Genomic DNA, 18,387 nt, shown 5'->3' on the forward strand with positions numbered 1-18,387 from the left:
TAAACACAACCAAATGAAAAAGGAAAATCCAGATATTAGTAGTATTTTGGAGTATAAAAATCATGAGCTAGATGATATTTTAAACTGTGTTAAATAAACAAATTTCAAACATTTGACTCCAAGTTTTTAAGAAATGTATTTCAATATATGAGCAGCAAAGATATTTTTACAAAGCATGGCCTTGGCATATTTGGGCTTAGAGGGTGTAGCTAAGGATCTTCAGAGTAAACAAATGTATAATCAAAGTTATTGATAAAACATGGTGTGGTACAGCAGCATAAACCAGCGTGAATATGAAACACTCTATAGTTTAGGGCTTCCCTCGTGGCACAGTGGTTGAGAATCTGCATGCTAATGCAGGGGACACGGGTTCGAACCCTGGTCTAGGAAGATCCCACATGCCGCGGAGCAACTAGGCCCGTGAGCCACAACTACTGAGCCTGCGCGTCTGAAGCCTCTGCTCCGCTACGAGAGGCCGCAATCGTGAGAGGGCCACGCACCGCGATGAAGAGTGGCCCCCACTTGCCACAATTAGAGAAAGTCCTCGCGCAGAAACAAAGACCCAACACAAGAAAAAGAAATTAAAAAAAAAAATCAAACTCTATAGTTAAGTAAGCTTTTTCCACTCTGCAGAATTACACAGCAGGGAAGGAACCTTGTTTTGTTTACGTTTATTTTTACAACACTAGCTGAGGCTATGTCACAAGAAATGTCCTCAGAAAAAGTTTGTGTGGTGGTGGATGAATGGATAAATGATGGGTGGGTGGATAGAAGGATGATGGATGGATAGATTTGGTGATGCATAGAAGGACGGATGGGTAGATTTTCTCAGTTCTGTGAGTAAAATGGAGATAGCTTTTCTAGATGACAGTTTCCATGACTACATCACATAGAGATGATAACCTAATTTTGAGATGTGGTACATGCTTTCTTTGTGGACTTGTAGTTACAGGTAGAAGGAAGAAAACAAAGGATTGGAAAGTCTAACAATGGCCAGCTTGTGCTTCTCCTGGCTGCTTAGAACTTACCTAGCTCCTGGCAAGTGACAGGTATTTTCTGGGTATTTAGGAACAAGACATACTCCAGTGCATCCTTTCTCTTTAGCTTCATCTATCACTTTCATTTTTAAAAAATTGAAGTATAGCTGATTCGCAATGTTTTTTTTTTTTTTTTTTTTCGATACGTGGGCCTCTCACTGTTGTGGCCTCTCCCGTTGCGGAGCACAGGCTCCGGACGCGCAGGCTCAGCGGCCATGGCTCATGGGCCCAGCCGCTCCGCGGCACGTGGGATCCTCCCAGACCGGGGCACGAACCCGTGTCTCCTGCATCGGCAGGCGGATTCTCAACCACTGCGCCACCAGGGAAGCCCTGATTCGCAATGTTGTATCAGTTTCTGGTGTACAGCAGAGTTGATTCAGTTATATATATATATATATATATATATATATACACACATACATACATACATATATATTCTTTTCCATTATGATTTGTTACGGAATATTGAATATAGTTCCCTGTGCTATACTGTAGGACATTGTTGTTCTTCTATATCTATTTTATATACAGTAGTTTGCATCTGCTAATCCCAAACTCTTAATTTATCCTTTCCCCACTTTCCCCCTTGGTAACCGTAAGTTTGTTTTCTATGTCTGTGAGTCTGTTTCTGCTTTGTAAATAAGTTCATTTGTACCATATTTTAGATTCCACATATAAGTGATATCATATGATATTTGTCTTTCTCTTTCTGACTTACGTCACTTAGTATGATCATCTCTAGGTCCATCCATGTTGCTGTAAATGGCATTATTTCCTTCTTTTGTATTTCTGAGTACCTTTTTTGTTCTGATAAATTTTTTCCAGGGTTTCTGGTAAGGAATAGAAGTTTAGGAAATTGAATTTCCTAAATTCAGTCAATGTATCAAATGGATGCCCAGAGCCATGAAAGCTGGCTTCCTGTCAAGTGCCAAGGGATTAATATTTTAGAAAAATGTCCTATGTTACGGAAGAGTGAGGTGGATTCCAATATCTGGGCAGTACAAAACAATAGGACCAGTCATTACCTGAAGGCAAATTAATAATTTTAGTTGACTATTGTGCAGAAATTTCATGGCTTACAAAACACTTCACATACTATCTCTTTCAATGCTCAGAAGAATCCAGTGCAGTAAGTGTATCACCAATAGCCAGTAAGCAGCAGAATTATGATTTGAAACTAGATTTCTAGACACAAATCTTATAACCTCTCCATCATTTCAAAAAGTTTCTCATCAGGACTCATTAGTAAAATGTAGGAGATGCTTTAAGGGGTGGCAGCCCACCCCAACACAACATAGACCCCCCTCCTCCACTGCTCCAAGTTCCTGGTGGAGTCAGCATATTGGGTTATGGCATTTTCTTTTTTTTTTTTTTTTTTTTTTTTTTGCGGTATGCAGGCCTCTCACTGTTGTGGCCTCTCCCGTTGCGGAGCACAGGCTCCTGATGCGCAGGCTCAGCGGCCATGGCTCATGGGCCCAGCCGCTCCGCGGCATGTGGGATCCTCCCGGACCGGGGCACGAACCCGTGACCCCTGCATCGGCAGGCGGAATCCCAACCACTGCACCACCAGGGAAGCCCGGGTTATGGCATTTTCTATGGCAGATCTTGTACTTAGGGGGCTGGAGGGAGGCTGGATTTCCTCTAACACAACAATTGACATTATGGGCTGGTTAATTCTTTGTTGTGGCAACTGTCCTGCGTGTTGGAGGAGGTTTAGTAGCAACCCTCACCTCTACCCACTAGACGCCAGTAGCACCCTCCCATCATGACAACCGGAAATGTGTCCCAGACATTATCAAATATCCCACGACAAAATAGCCCCTAGCCGAAACCCAGTGTTCAAGATAAAGCTCTGTTCCATCAGGTCAGCATCCATCACCATAGATTACAGGGTTCTGGAGGACTGGAGGGAGGAGATCACAAACTCGGGGTTTAAAAGACTTAAAAGAAACTCAAGTTTCTAAAACTTGTAGGGAGCAAATACAGGAGATTGGACATTTTTAGAAAAACACCAACATGCTAAGAAAAAACTTTACAGATAGAGGTGAAAGGTTTAAAATTGACTTTCAGTCTTAGTTTCTGGTATTGTTTCCATCTCCACCAGGATTGGTACTGATGCTCCTGGTGTCAGAAGGAAAGGGAACAGAGTAAGAAGCTCAGACTACAGTCTCCGGGACCCAGAAACCAGCTTGGCAGGAGGGTTCCATACCCTTCCTCCCCTTCCCTTCTCCCTGGGCTGAACGTGTTCTATCAACACTCCTTCCAGATTATGGGCTACCTTTCCAGGAAGGCTTTCAGCAGGTGGTTTGTAATAAAAATTTGGCGACTCCACCCTCTACCCCTCCTCCTCCTCCTTCACCCCTCCCTCCTCCTCTTTTGCTTGCTTTTTAAAATCTCTTCTATCATCCAAAAAGCATTTGTTCAAAATCTAGTTTGTTTTGAGAACAGTGCAAAATCACATGGAAAGAAAACAGAGGAAACTCTCACTAGCTAGATGAGTTCGTGGTGGAGTGAGCATATAATTCACTGTCCAAACTAGGACACTTTCGAGTGTGGCAGAGGATGCTCTTAGGATTGTGCTGCCGAGACAGAAGGCATAAGCTGGACCATCCCGTGCTAAGTGGGACAAAGGGTCACCCTAGTTCTCCATGGCTCTTGCAGCCCTGTAATACACCGTTCTGTCGATATGTGACCGCTCTGTCCTCCGGGACAGATACAACAGTGAGGCTGCAATGTTAACAAGAGGCGGCGCTGTGCTGAGTGTGACACGTACATTCTCCGGTTTAAAACTCACAATTACAATGACCCTATTATAGCACTCACTGTTCCAGATGAAAAACTAACTCAAGATCACACAGCTATTCCATGGTAAAGTGGGACTGAAGTAAGGCAATGTGACCAGAGAACCTACCCGTTTCACATGGCATTATTTGTGTTGGTTTGTGTGATGTTCTTATCGGCTTGCAGGATGCTCTATCCAAGCTCAGCCCCTGCCTCCTAGTTGAGGACTATTCTGTGCCGATATCCGTCTCTGAACTGAACTATACCTTTACAGGTAACAGAGCAAAGCCAGGGTTGGGGCCATTCTTAGGTGGGGAGGAAGAGCTTGAAGAGAAATCAGTGCAAGGGGGACTTCTGTTTGGCCATAAGTGCAGCCAGTGATCCGAATGTTCTAGACACACATCATCCCAAGGGCTCTTCTGAGAGGAGCAGAGATCTGCTAGAGAAAGAGGGGATCTCTGTGGAAATGAGTCTGTTTGTTCAGGGAAAACAGCAAAAACAACAAACCTTTAAAACATTTATGTATAAGCCTTTGAGAGATTTTCTTTGTTATCCCTGAGTTACCCTGCTTCATGCTTCCTTGTAAAATATGGTAGGAAAACTCTAAAATTGACTTAATTATCAGCAGTTTTGACTCCCATCCCTGAATTTGTCACCTCTGTTTAACCCTCCTTGGTATTTAAATAGCTAATCTGATGGTGCCGGCTGCCGAGTCAACACTGTGCAAATCTCCAAGTGACTTCACAGTGACCTTCGCAACTCGATTTATTTGGTATTTCCTTTGTGTTCCTTTATAGCAATTGACTGGCCTTTGCTAATTATTAAAAGTATTTGCTGAAGTATTCACCACCGTCAGTAGATAAGAATTTCTGGGAACAGCCTGTCTTATGACATTAGCTTGTCCCCCAAAGTATAAAAGCAACTGAGAAAAGTCTTTTTGAAAACTGGTTCAGGTTGATATATACATCTATGAAAGCACGCATGCGTTCATTCATTCAGCATATATTGATTGAGTGCCGACCATTTGCCTGGTCCTGTTCTAGGCAGTAACACACAGAAACTCCTGGCTTCACAGAACTGCCATCCCAGTGGAGTGGGATGAGGGAGATAGATAATGAGTTCGTAGAATCTATTACAAGTCAGATGGAGATACCTGCTATGGAGAAAAATAAGGCAGAAAACCGTGACTGAGAATAGAAGCTGTGTTTTAACATAGAGTGCTATCCATGTTCAATGCAGCTTTATTCACATGCGTCCCTCACATTGGAAGGCAGATTCTTTTTTTTTTTCTCCTTTTTTTTGGCTGTGCTGAGCGGCATGTGGGAGCTTAGTTCCCTGACCTGGGATGGAAGCCATGCCCCTTGCAGTAGAAGTGCAGAGTCTTATCCACTGGACGGCCAGGGAAGTCCCTGGAAGGCAGATTCTTAACCACTGGACTACCAGGGAAGGCCCCCCCCTCTTTTTTAAGGCTAAATAATATTCCATTGTAAGTACTGGGTTGGCCAAAAAGATCGTTTGGGTTTTTCGTAAGATGTTATGGAAAAACCCGATCGAACTTTTTGGCCAACCCAATACCTACTATGTTTGTTTCATCCACTCCTCCATGGAAGAACATTCAGGTTGTTTCCATGTCTTGAGACATCCTGGTGATTGGTCAAATGTGTGACTCACACACTGTGATTGGCCATATCACAGATGCTCCCTGAGTTTTTAGTGATAATAGAACCCTCTGTGGACGTGATAGACAAATGAGTCTCAGGGCAGTATTAAAGCTTTTAAGAGCCTGACAAGTTCAATCAGTCTTGATTTGGGAACCCTGCTCGCTCACATTTAGGCTGTGCCATCCTGGGCGACCAGCCCCTCAATGTCACCCCCATGATCCAGCCTGACACATAGCAAACTGACTACATCATTTTCATCATAACTTCTTCTTCTTCTCGTTCTCCTTCTCCCCCTCACCCCCAGTCCTCCCCACTCCCCTCCCCATCCCCTTCTTCTTCTTCTTCTAAGAGGAAAGGTCTGTGATCCTGGGAGATTTCTAATCCAGTGATTTCCATAGCTCCCTTTCTTCAAATCTTCCATTTTCATCTTCCCACCTTCAGCTCCCCGAGCCCTTAACACACAACTTTAAGGCGAAAGCCTTGAACATGGGTTTAGAAAATCTAGGAGAATCAGAAAGATAAACAGGTTCTTGGCATCTTCAGGGACCAGGGAGATGCAGAATATAACCCCGGAGGGCAGATCCCCCAGTACTTGTCATGGAGAGAGTACAGGACCCATCTGTGGTCCAAGAAGATCAGCCGGCTCCACTTGCTTCTACTTCGGGGCCTCTGGAACTTCTCAGCAGGGCCCTGCAGAAATTGGAAGGAGGCGGTGTGTCCTCCCTTTCTTTCTTTCTTTCAGGATTTACCCCTCTTGCTCTAGGACACTGAGGCACTACAGGGGCATCTGCACTTGCGCAGCTGCTGAGCTTAACGCTTGACCCCTGGGAAGGTGAGAATTAGGTGTTTGGGTGTCGTGTGTGTTTGGGGTGATTTTAATGGCTCTGGAACTTGAAGCTGTTCCAGAAAACACCAAAGCGGTCAGTATAATCAGGATCTTTTCACTGAAATCCACAAGGGTCACAAGAAAGACTGTCATTGGCCAGGCTCTCAGGCCACCCAAATAGGCGGAGAAGAGGGGATGCAAACCCCGCCCAAGCCTCAGGGGGGAATGGAGTTGGCACCGGGGACTTCTGGTCAACTCCTGGACAGAGGGCCAGGCATTTCAAAGGGTGCAGCAGCTAAGCGCCCTCCCCAGCAGCGCACTGCACCTCCGAGAGCGCGTTTCCAGGGAACCAAGGTCGGAATTAGGGTCCAGGTGGGAATCAGGCGCGCAACCAGCGAGAAGCACGAGCGGTGGAGGAATAGCCCAGAGAGCTTAAGCCCGGGAGAAGGGGCGCAGCGTTTTGGGGCGGGAGGATTTCGCCCCGCGCGCCCAGCGTACGGCCCAGGCGCCTGCAGCAGAGTCCCGGGCAGGGCGTCCTCTCGGAGCTGGTGCAGCGGCCCCTGGCACCGCGCCCTTCGCCCAGCGCCACCTGGCTCCTCAGCAGCGTCCAGGAAGGGTCTCTGGTCAAAGACAGGGATCTGCGGCCATGGCCGAGGTCGCGGAGCCGGAGGGGGGCGCCCCGGGTCCCCAGAGCCAGCCCGAAGGCTCGGCGCTTCAGGCGGAGAGACGGGGCGAGCCGGGGGCTTCCGGCCCTGAGGCACAGAGGGAGGAGGCGCGAGAGGGCGCCGCGGAGGCGCCGAGGGGCGGGGGCCCGGGCGCAGCCGCGACGGCCGAGGTGACGGAAGGAGAAGGGCCGGGGCCGGACGGAGGGCGCGCGGGCGAGCTGGCGCCGGACGCAGGCGGTGGCCCGGGGGCCGAGACGCGGGGCGCGAGCGGAGAGCGGGGCGAGGCCGAGGCGGAGGAGGGCGCCCGGCAGGGAGAGGAGCGGGCGAGCGGCGCGGAGCTAGCGGAGGAGGCGAGCCCCGGGTGCGGCGCGCAGGGCGAGGCCCCGGGGGAGGCGCAGGTGGAGCCTGGGGATCCCGCGGCCCCCGGGGCGAAGGAAGAGGCGGAGAGCGGGCCGGAGGAGCCGGGAGGCAGCGCGCCTGGGGAGGCGGGGGCCCGCATGGACGCCGACGGGCTGACGGGGGACAGCACGGTCGCCGAGGGGCCGGCGGGGAACGGCACGGATGTCGGGGGGCCGGCGGAAGGGGCGCACAGGGCCCAGGGTGAGCCCTGGGACGGAGGGGACGGCAGCCCCCAGCCCCAGGCCGAGGCGACTGAGGCCGCATCGGCGGAGAACGCGGAGTGCAGCCCCGGGGAGCTTGCGGGGGAGCCTCGGGGTGCAGCGGCGGGGGCCGCGGAAGAGACGGGGGACCGGGGGGGAGAGGAGTCGCAGGAAGCGGCCCCCGGGGGCGCGAGGGTAGATGCTGGCGAGGACGCGGACCAGGGTGGGCCCCTGGGGCAGAGAGAGGAGGCAGAGGAGGAGAGGCGAGAGCGGGGTCCGGAGGGGCCAGGCGAGGAGGAGCCCCTCGTCGGCAGCGCGGATGGGGAGGCGGCCCCGCCGACGGAGGCCCGGGAGCCCGAGGCCGAGCTGAGCAACCACCTGGCGGAGGTGGTCAGCACCGAGCGCGGCGACGAGACCGCGCCGGTGAACGGCGGCCAGGAGGACGGCGAGGCGTCCGAGGAAGAGGCCCCGGGACAGGAGCACGACATCACCCTCTTCGTGAAGGTAAATCTGGCTTCTTGCAACTGCCAGGACGCCCCCTCCCATCCTTAGTCTTGGTCTGTTGAGATCTAATCCCAGAGAGACGCGCGGGGATCAAGCTCTGGGCGCTCTGACGGTCACTGAGCACGTCTATCCGCGGGGGCGGGGCCGAGGCAGGACAGCTTGGGTTTCGGGGAGAAGAGGTAAAGGAGCGTTACGAAGAAGAACTGAGGGTTTGGAAGCAAAAAGGTTGGGGTGAGGGTGGTGGGAGATGGGGATGCGGGTTCAGCGTCCCCCTGTGTCCTTTGTACTGAAAATCCTAACTGGCCCTTCTAGTCAGGAGGTTATTAAAGAATTCACTTAAAAAAACAAAAACAAACCCCCACCAAGCCCTGCTGATGTTCAAAGCAATTTCTGCCAAAGGAAACGCTAATACTTAAAGTGAAAAAAATGCAAACAGGTAGGTTGTAATGTGAGAAGTATCTCCGGACTCAAACCTCAGCGACCCAGAGCTGGCCCAAATTTTCAGCTCCGAAAAGGTCTTCCATTTCTGTAGAATCCATAAGGTATGTTTGGGAGGAAAGTGGAAGTTTATTTAAATACTGTAATATTTATTGAACATTTAACATTTACTTTGGAAGAATGCAAGATGCTGACGACTTGAACATCGTCTGCCTTTATGTCCTATTTTCAGCCTTACTTCAAAGATTCAAAGAGGACAAAGATTCTGTAGAGACACAAGTGAGGAAGTTTTGAGTTTAAATAGGCATTCCTACAAGATATCATCGCAAATGAGGAACTAGGTCCCGGGGGCAGCCCGCTGGAGGATCTTTGTTGAAAAAGCCCTTCCCAAAGACCTTTGGCCAGATGGGGAAAACAGCAGATAATAAGGTCAAGAATGTGCATTGTATGTTGAATCATAATCCTTCCAAAATACTTTAAGGCTTATAGAGGCCGGTTATGACCTAAACCTCTTTGGGAGAAATATAAGCAAATTTTAATAAGCCAAAAAAAAAAAAAAAAACCCACCTCAAAACAAACAAACAAAAAAACAGTTCCCAAAGTGATTAAGATCAGAATCTCAGGAGTTCTTTGGGTGGCAAGAGAGTTTGGGAAGAACAGGCTTGCATTTCTTCACTGTGCTGTTCTGAGCAATTTTTTAAGATGCTGAGACATTTTAAGATTATGTATTGGGACATAACCTGAGGGTACAATCCCTAGGAGGGCCACTGGGAGCCAGAAGACTTCTGGGAAGTTAGGGGAAGGGAAATCTGAGCACGGTGCTGCTGTGTGTGCCCCAAACCTGCTCCTTGGTTTAAGAAATTTCCCCTCGTCTGGTCGCCTGACTACATAATTCCAGCCTCTTGTTACAGCTTGGAAATGCAGCTTCCTAACTAGTCTTTCTGTTTCCATCCTCGGCTCTCTCCAATCTAGTCCCTTTGTCATAGCCAGTGAGCTAAGAAAGAAAAGATCTGATCATTTTGTTTCCTAGTATAATCTTCAGTTGTTTATTACAGACTTTCAGATAAATCCACACTCCTTAGCCAGGTCACAAGGCTATCCGTGATGTGATTCCTGTCTCCTTGGCACTGCCTGAGTATCCCTTCCACCCAGCTTTGCTACCCATGGTACCGCTATGCCAGCCTTGTTCAACTACTTACTGGTCCTAGAGAGAACCACATTCTTTTCTGCCTTGAAATTTTGCATGTGCTGTACCTGAATCGAGTTTCCTTCCCTTCACCCCTCTCGGTCTCCCCTGCCTGGCAAGATTCAGCATGGCCATCATCTCCTCTGGGGAGACTTTTTCAACCCCAGTTTGGGTTGGGTATCCCTCTGTCGAAGCTCCACTCACACATGGCACTACCCTCTGCGTGCTGTCTCCAACGTGGAGCACAGGTCTGGAACGTGAAGGTGTGTGTGAACGGGTGGCTGCCTGTATGAGATAGTAGACTGTAGTGATCGGTAGCACAGAGTTTAGAGCCAGTGGGTCTGGGGCCAAATCCTGGCTCTGCTCGTTTCTTGCTGTGTGACCTTGGGCAAGTTACTTGATCTTTCTGTGCCTTTGTTGTTTATGGATAAAACAGGAACAATAATAGTTCCTACTCCATGAGTTTGTGGGGCATTCAAAATTAGGATTGTATAAAACACTCAGAACAGTACCTGACTTGAAATAAGCCTGCTATAAATGTGACTTCTTATTGTTACACCTGCTCAGCTCTGATAAACTTTCATTGATTTTGCACAGGAATAATCCCTTTCCCATTCCATCCCTGCCATTTTATTTATTTATTTATTTATTTCTGGCAAATATCTCTAGTTTCCTAATTAGCTCCATTTTCTGGGGAAAAGAATATTATGAAAGGTAAAAACAGGTTGTTTTCTCAGACTCTGCTCAGTAGTTTGTGAAGGCGGAGGCGGGGCGGGGGGGGGGCGGGGGGGCGGGGGTGTCATGGACTGCTTAACCAGAATGTTTGCCTCTGATGATTGGTTTGGTGCTCAGTTGTTATTTTGTTTTCTTTAAGGAAACAAATGGATCTCCAAACAGTGAAATTGGTTTTCAAGCAACTACTGCTTGACACAGCTTCTGAGGGTCACCTAGGATGTGCCCTGTAGGCTTGTTAAGGCATATCTCACTTTCTTCTTCTTCTTTTTTTTTCTTTGACCTTGCCACACTGCATGCGGGATCTTAGTTCCCCGACCAGGAATCGAACCCGTGCCCCTGCATTGGAAGCATGGGGTCTTAACCACTGGACCTGCAGGGAAGCCCTCACTTTTTTCTTATCCTTCTAATCATTCTCTTGAAAAACAAAAGATCCCGAAGCACAAATCAAGCAAAAACCCTTTAGACTATTTTAGCTCTTGAGTTTGTAATACTCGATTTAAAATCCTTAAATTAGTTCAGAATGGGATTTCTTTGCCAGATTTAACCTTCTCTAGGTTCCTTCTTTAGGCTCCACTTTATCTGGACGCTGTATTCCATAATGGATGTCTGACCTCCTGGGTTTTGTAAACATGTCAGGGCAAGTGTGTCTTGGTGGGTTTTTGATTCCATGATTGATGTGTAAAATTCACAGAACTGTTCTTTAAGGAGAGAACTACAGTGTTTCTCCAGACATTCTCCTAGCCTTCATATGACAGCCTACTAAACACAATTTTAAAAATTAATTAGCCCTCTTTCTATTTGGGAACTTTTAACTTTTACATTTCTTCCTGTTTAAAAAAATACATGTATTGGTTACAGATAAATGTATTGGTTACCGGAAAGTAATGACATACGACCCAGTAAAATGTAATAATAAAATCTGCTTCTAATTTTAGCCACGTGGTGGTTTATGTGCCCCACCTTTGTGAGAATTGTCATTTTATTAATTTGTCATTTTGTTTTATTCTATACGCATGCAAGAATGTATTCTTAGATGTAAAAGAGCCAGGAATGTATAGAACAGGCCACAGGAAAGCCTCCTTGAATTATTGTATGGTAAATGAATTGCTGATTATGCTAATTTTTAGTTCTGTTTTCTCAAAGAAGTCTTATTTACCATCAAATTATAGGGCAACCCTGCAATATATTTAGTAAGAAAGATTCTTTTCTTCTTTGCTCGTGAAAAGGAAGGATGACAACATAATAACACACCAACATAGTAACGACAAGCAAGATACTAACACCATAGCGTAAGGTTAGGACTTCAGCGACAGTGGCGGTTTAGTCGCTAAGGAAGTCTCACTTACAGGTTCGGTTCGTCTAATACTTTGAGGCAGGGTCTAGGGATGGGATAGTCTGAGATACGGATTTTTCTGGCAAATTCACATGACTTAAAAAACCTTAATGTGACCAGTGAATAATCCTGGGCCTGTTAGACCTGAACGGTCTCCGAGAGATCCCAGCTCGCCCAAGAACCGCCAAGAGTCGAGAGTCGCTGCAACACGCAAGAGGTTTATTAGGAGCCGGTGCACCGGGGTTCCTTGGTCCTCACGCAGGAGGCCGAAGAGGAACCCCCCCCAAGCGGAATCACATACATTTTATAGCTTTCATTTTTCATTATGCAAAGTGTGGATATATCAAGGTTTTTTTTCTCATTGGTTTGTTTGTTCCTGGACCGGAGTGGGGACTTGGCTCTAGTTCCTTGATTGGTTGGCTGTCGGATGCCTACTTTACATTTACCGGAGTGGGGTCTTGGCTCTAGTTCCTTGATTGGTTAGCTGTCGGATGCCTACTTTACATTTTCGTGTTTTTGTGGTGGGGGGTTGAGTCACATGAGTTATGGTTGGCTAGGGCGACCTTTAAACTCTGGCTTAATCATTCTTATCACCCGCCATACTGGTTTGCTCGAGGTTTCATCCCCCGCCATACTTGTTTGCTCGGAACGGTTTCTGTCCAGGGGGGACATTCCAGTATCTTATTGCCAGCCGAAAAAGCTTAAAGCTCAAAAGTATCGATAGGGAAGTAGGGGTGTAAGTATAGTTAAGGCCCTACAGGCCAGAGTCTAAGAATTTCTTAAATTACGTTTCGGAGATCATTCATATAACCACTAATACACAGCTAACGCTGAGCTTGAAAACTTGAATTCGCCATCACATTTGGGTTCTCCAGGGAGGTGAAACTGAGGACAGAACAAAGTAGAACTTGGGAGAGACATGGCCTTTGAGGATAACCAACAAGGACCTACTGTACAGCACAGGGAACTCCGCTCAATGTTATGTGGCAGCCTGGATGGGAGGGGCGTCTGGGGGAGAATGGATACAGGTATATGTATGGCTGCGTCGCTTTGCTGTGCACCTGAAACTATCACAGCGTTGTTAATCGGCTATACTCCAATATAAAAGAAAAAGTTAAAAAAAAGACAAGCCTTTGAATGAGCATTGTCACCTGGAGATACCTCCCCTCCCCAAGTAAATAAGTAAATAAATCAAGCCTCCCAAGCACTGTCGTATCACATGGGGGGATGGCAGTGGGCGGGGTTCTTTTGGGACCAACATCTGACGGACTCCTGGTGGGTCAGCAGGCTGCAGCTCTCTGTGCATCTTTAGCCAGGTGTGAGCTGCCTGGGACCTGCTCTGTGGGGTTCGGTCTCCGAAGAGCTCGAAAGGGAGATGTAATTTTCATAACTAAGTATGAATTATGTGTTTGGAAGGGAAATGAGCGAAAATGCACTTCTGGGACTTTCATTTTTCCCCCCAAGTGACATTTTTTTGTCATTTGTTTTCCCAGTGTCAACGCCACTTACTTACAAATTACATCTATGAAATCATACAAGGTTAGTTGGCGTGGAAACCAAGGTGGAACATCATGCTTTGCTAACTTCTTATGCACACGTGTGCACACCGTGCATGACATGAGTGAGATCCACAGGGTGTCCTTACTGCCTGGCATGGCGGTGGGCTCGTGGGAGGTCCTCAGTCAGTGATTTTGGGTAATGGTAGGTAAATAACCAGATGGATGGATGATTGGTTCAAGGTGACTTGGCTAATGAGAAGCTGGGCTCAAGCCCCGTTCCCCACTGCCCCAGTCTAGTGTCCCTTGTGGAAGGGCCAGAGACACTCTTCTCCCTGAAGATGTCGTAGTCTGGCACGGGGTCTGGTCCGGTCCATAATGGGCACCCTGGTAATGCTGGTAGGAAGAGGAGATGGGGTCAAGGATGAGTAGGAGGCTGTGAGAGGATATATAGGCTGACCTGCACATACAGTGGTGGTCGCTAGAGAGTTATTGATTCAGTTGTATTTGGGGAGACTCAGAGAATGGGACCCTTTGATAATCCCTAGCACAAATTCTTCAAGATTTTCTAAAATAGGCTGGCTTTGCTCTAGCCATTCTCTGAGCTCCTTTGATATTCAGCAAAGAAAAGTTTTCTCTGAGAGCTGGGGAGGTGGATGCTTAAATCTCCTAAGCTTCTCCTTTTCCATCATTGATTTTCTCTGCTCTTTTTCTGACAGAGTGATGATTTGTAAACTGGGCTCTGTATCTGGGCAAAGTTGAGGGAGATATCTTCTAAAATATTTCAACTTTTATTTTACTATTTACTTCTACTTTATTTCAAAAGTTGAGTAAATTAAATTTTTTAAAAGTTGAAATAAAATAGAGGTTAAAGATATTTATGCACAGTTTGGTCACTAATGTAATCCATGAGATTCTTTTGTAAAATGTACTTTTTTAAAAGAAAAACCAATATATTAGGATAAGAAAAACTTATAAAACAATACAATGCAATGAAAAAGAAATCTTCTTCCATGCCTGAGGCCCAGCCTCTCAGTTTTCTCCCTAGAGATATTCTGTGCATATTCAAACATATATGTAAGTATCCTCACTGTTTTAGTTACTTATTGCTGTGTAACAAATTACTCTGAGACTTAGCATCTTAAAACAACAAACGTTTATTATTCACAGTTTCTCTGCATCAGGAATTTGGGAGCAGCTTAGTTGGGTAGTTCTGGCTTCTGAAGTTGTAGCCAAGATGTTTGCAGGGCTGTGGTCTCATCTGAAGGATTGATTGTGGTTGGATCCACTTCCACAGTGGTTGACTGACATGGCTGTTGGCAAGAGGTTCAATTGCTCATCACTTGGATCCTCCCCATAGGGCTGCTTTCGTGTCCTCAAGCATGACATCTGGCTTTCCCCAGAGCATGGGGATCAAAGAGAGAAGAATGCCTTTTATGACCTTGTCTCAGAAGTCACACAGTCATTTCTGTCTTATTATCTTAACTAAGTCCAGCCTTCAGGGAGATTGGAAGTCCATTCCACCTTTTAAAGAGAAAGTCAAAGAATTTGTCGACATATTTTTAAAAATACCACACCTACTTTTTTTTTTCATAAAAGTAGTACATTGGAAATACATTTGGTTATATCTTACATTCTTTACTTAACATCATATCTTAGAAATCATTCCCAGGGGCTTCCCTGGTGGCGCAGTGGTTGAGAATCTGCCTGCCGACGCAGGGGACACGGGTTCGAGCCCTGGTCTGGGAGGATCCCACATGCCACGGAGCAATTAGGCCCGTGAGCCACAACTACTGAGCCTGTGCGTCTGGAGCCTGTGCTCCGCAACAAGAGAGGCCGCGATAGTGAGAGGCCCACGCACCGCGATGAAGAATGGCCCCCGCTTGCCGCAACTAGAGAAAGCCCTTGCACAGAAACGAAGACCCAACACAGCCAAAACTAAATAAATAAATAAATAAAAAATTAAAAAAAAAAAAGAAATCATTCCCTATCAGTGCCTGTAGCTCTCTCACATTCTTGTTAAAATTTTTGCATTTTTCTAGTAATGGGTGTATTCTATAATCAGTTTCCCACTGATGGATGTTTAGGTAGTTACCTCTTTTTGATACATTAAGCAATGCTATAGTGAAAAATCCCTCCACAGATGTACAATCGTATATGGAACCTAAATTCTTTTTTTTTTTAACATCTTTATTTGAGTATAACTGTTTTACAATAGTGTGTTAGTTTCTCCTTTACAACAAAGTGAATCAGTTATACATATACACATGTCCCCATATCTCTTCCCTCTTGCGTCACCCTCCCTCCCACCCTCCCTATCCCACCCCTCTAGGCGGTCACAAAGCACAGAGGTGATCTCCCTGTGCTATGCGGCAGCTTCCCACCAGCTATCTAATTTACATTTGGTAGTGTGTATATGTCCCTGCCACTCTCTCACATCGTCACAGCTTACCCTTCCCCCTCCCCATATCCTCAAGTCCATGCTCTAGTAGGTCTGTTTTATTCCCGTCCTACCACTAATCTCTTCATGACATTTTTTTTTCTTAGATTCCCTATATATGTGTTAGCATACGGTGTTTGTTTTTATCCTTCTGACTTACTTCACTCTGTATGATAGACTCCAGGTCTATCCACCTCATTACAAATAACTCAATTTCATTTCTTTTTATGGCTGAGTAATAGTCCATTGTATATATGTGCCACACCTTCTTTATCCATTCATCTGTTTGGAAACTAAATTCTTAGCAATGGTATTGCTAGGAGGAAGGCTATGCATATTTAAGATTTTGATAACTTTTATCAAATTTCCTCTTCAAAGAGGTTATACCAAATAATGCCCCCCTAACACCATACGAGTGCTGTGTTTGCTTCCCCACTCAGTGTATTCCCCAACTTTTTTGAATCGGAGAGGTGAAAAATGATGTCCATTGCCATCTAACTCACATCTCTTTTAGTATATGTGAGATTGAGTTTAATTTTATGTATTTAAAAACCATTAGTATCTATTTTCCTATGATCTGGCCACTTATGTCCTTTGCTCATTTTCAGATTGCCTTTTGGCCTTGGTCTTCCCGATTTTTATATTAAGGAAATTAGATGTCTGTCTGTCATATGTTGCATATGTTTTTATGGGACCGTTTTGACTATTTGTACTGGAGTCATTTATCCTTTTATTCTTAGTCATTTCGTGTAATTGATACTTGGGAAAACAGCATAGGCTGTGATAGCACTCTTAGAAACTTCAACTTCATTTCCTAGAATCTTTAAATGCTCTCTTTTACTTTTTATCCTATAACTTCTTAAATCCTGAGGGATTAGGTATTTTAAATCTTGCCTCCCTACCTTTGTTTTTAATTAGCAGGTTACATTTTATCAAGCGCACACACCCTTTCAGGATCAAACTCTTTCTTACATTGTATGAATTCCTGTTCAAAACAAAGCTTAAAATGTATAGATAGCAGCGTCATTTCATACCCCAACCTGCTCCATCTGAAAATGTAAGGTGTGTCACTTTGATCTTGGCTTGCCATCTTCCGAAATGGATTCGTGATCAGTAATCATCTGCAACGAAGCGATATCAATATTGTTTCCAAGGTTGTGTCTCCTAGCCAGATGTTCTTTTTTGGATTCCATCCGTTGAAAGAATTGACCAAAATGTATGCAGATTGATCACAAATCCTATCTGTAGAGGACCAGTGAATTGTGGAAGCCTACCCATAGCTTATGTTTGATGAGAGGGAGGATGGAAATATACAAATATCAAAGATTGTTTGGAAAGATAATTTGGAAGCTTCTGGAAGGGTAGTTTTATGGAGAAACACAGACCGTGTTGATATATACTTATTCAGTCTGTGAGGGAAAGTCTGATTTGATATATGCATGCAAGATCATCAGATTAAAAAAATTCTCCATTTTTACTAGTTTTATGGACTCTACCCCAACTTACTCTTTCTCTTTCCTTCTTTACTTGGTCATCTGTCTGAAAGCTGAGTCTTGATATGGGGCAAAGAAAAGCTGCTTTTCAGTCTTTCAAACTACCAAGTGGTGTTTTGGACCCAAGTAGGCTATTGAAAGTGAATGTTGATCGAGTACCCACCGCGTAACAGACACTCTGCAGGGGGCTGGGGGTACTACAGTGACAAACAGTGATGAACACAGCTCCTGCTTTTCTGGAGCCTCAGCCTTAGAGAGTGATCCGGAAGGAAATAATTACGATGCCATGTGAGGGAGGAGAACGTGGCGTGGGGGAGGGGTTGGTGGGACAGGTGGGCAGCGCAGGATGGCAGCCTGGGTGCTGACGGACAGAAAGGAGAGATTTGGCCTCTAGATCTCTGACAGCAAGGGCTCTGCCCTTCTGCTGTACTCCCCTCTCTCTGGAAGGTTGTGCTGTGCACAGCGCGTGGATGAATGAATGATGGCGGTGAACAAACGTGGCTGCTATATCAGGTGGACTGAATTGGGTGGCCAGCTGTGGTTTTTATTTTGGTTTTGATTTACAATGTTGTGTTAGTTTCTGGTGTACAGCAAGGTGATTCTGTAATACACACACACACACACACACACAGTCAGAGGGAGTAGAATCAGACCACTTCCCAATGCGAGGAGAGTCAAAGGATTTGTAGCCTTTTTTTTTTTTTTGCGGTACGTGGGCCTCTCACTGCTGTGGCCTCTCCCATTGCGGAGCACAGGCTCTGGACGCGCAGGCTCAGCGGCCCCGGCTCACGGGCCCAGCCGCTCCGCGGCATGTGGGATCTTCCTGGACCAGGGCACGAACCCGTGTCCCTTGAATCGGCAAGCGGGCTCTCAACCACTGCGCCACCAGGGAAGCCCTGTAGCCTTCTTTAACCCATCACATTACCTGATTTCAGGGTATGCCGAACTGCTCACATCATTTATTTAGATCCAGGTCTTCGCTAACTTGAACTGGTTTAAGAAAATTTTAGCAGTGCGTAAAGCACTTGGAGTTATTATTATTTTTTTATATTCAGGGCTGAGCAGAGCAATGTAGCTGTAGTACTTTCCACAACAAATCTCAATTCCATAACTATAATGCACAAGCACAGAGGGTCTCGAGCCCCAATCTGGGCCACTCCATATGCGCTTTTGACAGTCATTTCTTTGTCATA

The 18,387-nt window shown here is 46.2% G+C and overlaps 1 protein-coding gene across 1 annotated transcript in view; it reads left to right on the forward strand.

The window, feature by feature from the left end:
* The first annotated feature begins 6,922 nt into the window (after positions 1-6,922).
* The window catches only part of CLIC6 (chloride intracellular channel 6), a 44,312-nt gene continuing 32,847 nt past the window's right edge, over positions 6,923-18,387 (forward strand). The window contains exon 1 of the mRNA XM_067035377.1: positions 6,923-8,073. Within this exon, the coding sequence (XP_066891478.1) occupies positions 6,952-8,073 (1,122 nt within the window). The 5' untranslated portion in view covers positions 6,923-6,951. The remainder of the gene's footprint in view (positions 8,074-18,387) is intronic.

The sequence above is a fragment of the Kogia breviceps genome, chromosome 5, assembly GCF_026419965.1.
Source record: "Kogia breviceps isolate mKogBre1 chromosome 5, mKogBre1 haplotype 1, whole genome shotgun sequence".
NCBI classification, from domain to species: domain Eukaryota; kingdom Metazoa; phylum Chordata; class Mammalia; order Artiodactyla; family Physeteridae; genus Kogia; species Kogia breviceps.